Genomic DNA, 4,807 nt, shown 5'->3' with positions numbered 1-4,807 from the left:
AGAGACAGAAGGAGATGGAGAGAGGGAGGAAGAGATAGAGGGAGGGAGGTAGATGGGGAGGGAGAGAGAGAGTGAGAGAAAGGCAGAGAGAGAGAAATAGAAGGGGAAAAGAGGGGAGAGAGACAGAAAGAGAGAGATGGAGAGAGAGACAGAGAGAGAGAGAGAGAGGGGGGGGGGGGCAAGTGAAGGGATCCAGCTGCCCAAGCCCTTCAGCTCAATAGATGGACACCACCACCCACCCCTCTGGAATTCAGCAGGACTGAATGTGACCCTTCAAAGTTTTTTCTTTTTCCTCTCTGTTTTTCTTAGCCAAGATGCCTGGGAAAAATCAACCACTCAGTCACTCAACCCAGGCCCATCTCTATTTGTAAAAAATAAATCAATAAATAACAAAACCCAATGGCACTTCTTCTTACCCTTTCCCTCCCTAGAGAGTTCAGTGCTGGCTTCCGTTCTCAGAGGATCTTGTCATTTCTTTGGGGCTAAATGTCCTGCCTCAGCATTATTCTGGATAATGAGAGCCACAATGAATGGTTGAGCTTAAAATCCAAACGTGGCCGTGGGCACAGACATGATCCACAGCTATTTTGAGCTCGGTGTGTTTAAGGCACTGAGCAGACAGCTCTGCCTGGAAACTTCCCTGTGGCCTTCCCCCAGCACATGAAAGTAATTTCAGACTTTCTCTTCCACTCCAAAAATGAAGGGAAATCAACCCTCCCCACCTCCCACCCACCCACAGATCTTGCCTGAGGGCCCAGGATATCTGTGCTCTGATGTGAGGAGTAAAGCTTCTTGGAAGACAAATTTATAAAATAGCCACGTTGCCACCCCAAAACAAATCCATGCTTCGCTGTCTCTGCCAGAAGGTTTGTAGCTAATTAGAAGTCAGCCGTTAAATGGGCTTCCCTGTTTTGTCCACATTTGGTTTCTGGTGGAAGGATGCCTGACGAGATGATGGCCAGCCTGCCTCTCGGGGTGTCCCTCCTCCACCTTCTCCCAAGCCTCCATCTGCCCCCCCTGCACGGCTCCGAGGGAGTCTCTCGCAGGCTGATCTCACCAAATGTGACAGGGAGGCAGAGCCAGATGGGGGCCCAGCCACCTGGTAACAATAACAGTGCCCACAGAGGGGGAAATGAGGTCACTTGGGTAACTTAACAAGCTGATTAGTATACAAAATCCTCATTGTCCCCATCGCAATACCTCCCTGTCTGCCCTTTTGACTCTGAGTCCAGATAGCATCTGACCCCTCTCTTCCACTCACCTCCAATTAGCACCCCCTCTGCCTTGAATTATTTTCTATGTATTTTATATCACAAGAATAAAATCTCCTTGAGTTTTCTTTGTGGCGCTTTGAGCTGGGAAAAGCAGGAAGATACGAGTTCAAATCTAGCTTCAAACGCTGCCTCAGTTTCCTCATCTGTAAAACGAGGATAATAATAACAGCACTTTCCTCACAGGGCTGTTGGGAGGATCAAGAGAGACAACATTAAAGTGACGCATCAATGCTGGCTGTCCTTGTTCCTTGGACCCCCAGTGCCTAGACCTAGTAGGTGCATCAGTTGAATCAAATGATCTCTGTCTTTTTTTCTTAATCCTCACCTTCTGTCTCAGTATCTGTTCCAAGGCAGAAGAGCCAGAAGGGCTAGGCCAGGCCTGGACCTCTAACCCCTGTACCCCCATCTTCCCCCAAAGGATGTCTTACAAGGATGCCCCAAAGCCTTCATCTCGACCTGCCGTGCATGGAAACCTCTGTGTAGTCTCAGACTCCCACTGAACTAAGCTTCTGCTCCTTCTGTCCCAGGCCAATAAGGAGGGGAAGAAGAGGTCCAGGGGGCCCCGTAACCTCCCGGAGCCCCAAAGAGTCAGGCCAGGTCTGAGAACCACAGGGCTACGGTCAGCTTCTCCGAGAACCCAACCAAGAAAAGGGCAGAGCGCCGGGATGTGGCAGAAGTTGTTTGTTTCTGTTCAAAAGATGAGATGATTCTTTAATAATTAGGCTTGAAATGCTTTAAGACGGAATCGTTAAGGAAGGGGGAAGAGAATCACAACACCCAATGAAAGCCCTAATTTTTCCTTCCTTAACTCTGAATTAGCCTGCTTCTCCGGTGGGCGGGAGCCAGGCTCTAATTCCATAATAACAAGGCACAGTACTTACAGAGCATCTTTCATCCAATAATCTCCAAACACTTTACGGGAGCTAATTAAGACTCCAATCTACCCCCTGTGAAGAAGATAATATAGGACTGCTTCCCAGTAGAGAGATAGCAAAGTGGGGGTGGGAGGGTCAGCGTGGGGTGTCGGAGGGCCCAGAAACAAGTTGGTAGAGCCCGAGATCCGAGTGCCAGTCCTGCTTCCTGACTAAATATAAGACAACAGAGGTTGGACACTCATGGCTAGAAAGGACCCTCCGAGATGCTTCAGTCCATCTGTATCTCCTCAATCCTCTTTCCAACTGTCATTGATTAAGAGTCTATTCCTTGGCTAAGTGCACCATGGCTGGAGAGCCAGCTCTGGAGGTGGGAGGCTCAAATATGGCCTCAGACACTTCCTAGCTGTGTGACCCTGGGCAAGTCACTTGACTGGGTTTGCCTAGCCCTGGAGAGTAGTCATTAAGACAGGAAGGAAGAGTTTACAAAAATACTGAGCCTATTCCGTGCTAGATGCTGAGAATGGAAGGGAAAAAAAGCCACAAGTCTTGCCTTCAAGGGGCTTACATGGAGGGATCCGGATAAATAATTACAGGGCACCGGGAGGAAGAAGAGCAAAGGAACAACGGGAGGGAAGAGAGAACTTCCTGTAGAGGATGCTATCCGAGTCGGAGCGCTGGTCCAGCACGGAAATGTGTTCCTACCTGCTGGTGGAAAGCCACCTGATCCTGAACTGTGAAAGGGGCTGAATCCCCTTTGCTGCTGGCCTTTTCCTCCCCATCTGCTCCCCCCAAACCCCTGCAATGTTACTGATCTCTTCCCAGGGAGAAAGCTGCTTCCCCGCCTCAGAGACCCCTTGGAGGAGCCTATCGCCGGCAGCAGCCCTGCCATACAGCCTGGGCCAAGATTTCCCTTCCCGGATCCCCCTAGAGCGCGGCGCCTCTCGAGCCCCAGATGGCAAGGGGAGGAAGGACGCTTCCTGGCAGTAAACAGAGCCCCAGAGCAGGGGAAGCACTCGGGCCAGGGACCTGCTGGTCTGGTGTCTCCCTGGTACGCCCCTGCTGGGGCCCCGGCCTTGGAAGAGGATCGCTCGAGGCCCAGGGCAGCTGGCACCGTCCGCAAGCGGCTGGGCAGACAAGCCAGACCCCGGCCCAGAATGGGAGCCTCCGAAGGGGCCAGGCAGCTGGGAGCGGAGGGAGGGAGGGCCCGGCAGAGAAGGGGAAATGCTAAGTAGCTCGGAGAAGTTTAACAAAAGTTTCGCGGGGATTTTATCCGGCAGGAGGATAAGTTTGAAGGTAGAGGTGCCTGCCCAGGCCGAGCGAGTTTCCCCGGGGCTCGCGGCTGTTCATTTGGCTGTCAAGTGACGGCCCCAAATCGGCGTCTCGGAGATCCCTCCCGACTCGCCATCCTTGCAGCCTCGAAAGCCAAAAAGCAAAGCTCTCAGGAGAAAGAGGGGGGGAGCGGCTTCTCCGATCACTTCGGGAGGGGTGAGAGGCGTGGAGGGGGCGGTCCAGGGGAATCCCCCCACTCCTAGACCCTCCAAGTCGCCGCGCACTACGAAGGCCGCACCCCCGCTCTCCCCGGCGGGCCCCGCGCGCTCTGCCCAGGCCGGCTGCCAGGTCCCCGGGGAGCGGCACGCGCCGGCAGCCCGACTCCTGGGGTCCCCTCGCTCCCCGCTCCGCCCCTCTGGCGAGCCTGGCACAAAGGCGGCGGCGGCGGGCGCGGTACTCACCGGCACAGACATCTTGGCGGCCGTCGCCGGGGGTTGGGGATGCTCCTCCACTCCCGCGGCTGGGCGTTCGGGGCGCGCGGCGGCCGCCGGCTCCCGTCCAGCTGCAGGGCGCGCAGCGGGGCTGCCGCTGCTGCAGAGAGGGCGGCGGCGGCCTCTCGGCTTGGGGCCCCCCCGGGCGGGCCCCTCGCTCAGAGCCCCGAGGCGGCACCGGGGCGCATCCCGAGGCTCTCCTCCCCGGAGGCGGGGGCTGGGGCCGGAGCTCGGCACGCTCTCCTCCCGCCCCTCTCGCTCCTTCGGGGGCCGGGGCCACCCGCTCCGTGGGGGCCGTGACTCCGGGGGCTGCAAGAACAAGTTAGCCCGCGGCCGGGGTCGGGGCGGCTCGCTCGGGGTGGCCGGGGGCGCATGCAGCCCGAGCCGGTCGCTGCAAGTCAGCTCTCGCTACCCCCGTGCGCAGGCGCTCGGGCTCAGCCGCCGCCTCCCCTCCCTCCTCCTCTTCTCTTTCCCTCCCCTCCTTTCCGTAGAGCTCGGGGCTGCGTTAAAGGGAAGGACCCCGGCCCCCTATTTTTTTGTCGGCCTAACGCGTAGTTCTGGGGGAGGCTTCGCCCCGCCCCCCACTACTTGCTCTGCAGTTCAGGGGCTCCTAGGGAGGCTAAGGCTTCCCGAGGAGATCCTCTCTCATTTATACTGTACTCTGGATGGCTCCTAAGTAACAATTGTTTGCCTGTTCTCTTTCCGTTAGAATGGAAGCTCCTTGAGGGCAGTCAGAGGCTGCCTCCGAGACTTTCTTGGTATCCTGTTCTCAGCACTGTGCCTGGCCTCCAGCAAGGGTCCAATCTGTGCTTAACCCATCCCAGAGCCTGCCACTCCGGGCAGCACATCCCGACCTGCAAACTACCAAGGCATGAGAGTGACTTTCTTTTAGTAAACG

General features: G+C 56.4%; 1 protein-coding gene across 1 annotated transcript in view; it reads right to left on the bottom strand.

Moving 5' to 3' along the window:
* Positions 1-4,346, bottom strand: part of BCAR1 (BCAR1 scaffold protein, Cas family member) — a 118,016-nt gene extending 113,670 nt beyond the window's left edge. The window contains exon 1 of the mRNA XM_056811516.1: positions 3,880-4,346. Coding sequence (XP_056667494.1) covers positions 3,880-3,891 — 12 coding nt within the window. The 5' untranslated portion in view covers positions 3,892-4,346. The remainder of the gene's footprint in view (positions 1-3,879) is intronic.
* Between the last annotated feature and the right edge of the window lie 461 nt (positions 4,347-4,807).

This window comes from Monodelphis domestica, chromosome 1, assembly GCF_027887165.1.
Source record: "Monodelphis domestica isolate mMonDom1 chromosome 1, mMonDom1.pri, whole genome shotgun sequence".
NCBI lineage: Eukaryota > Metazoa > Chordata > Mammalia > Didelphimorphia > Didelphidae > Monodelphis > Monodelphis domestica.
The sequence above is the reverse complement of the archived record's forward strand: the minus strand, read 5'-3'. Positions and strand labels throughout refer to the sequence as shown.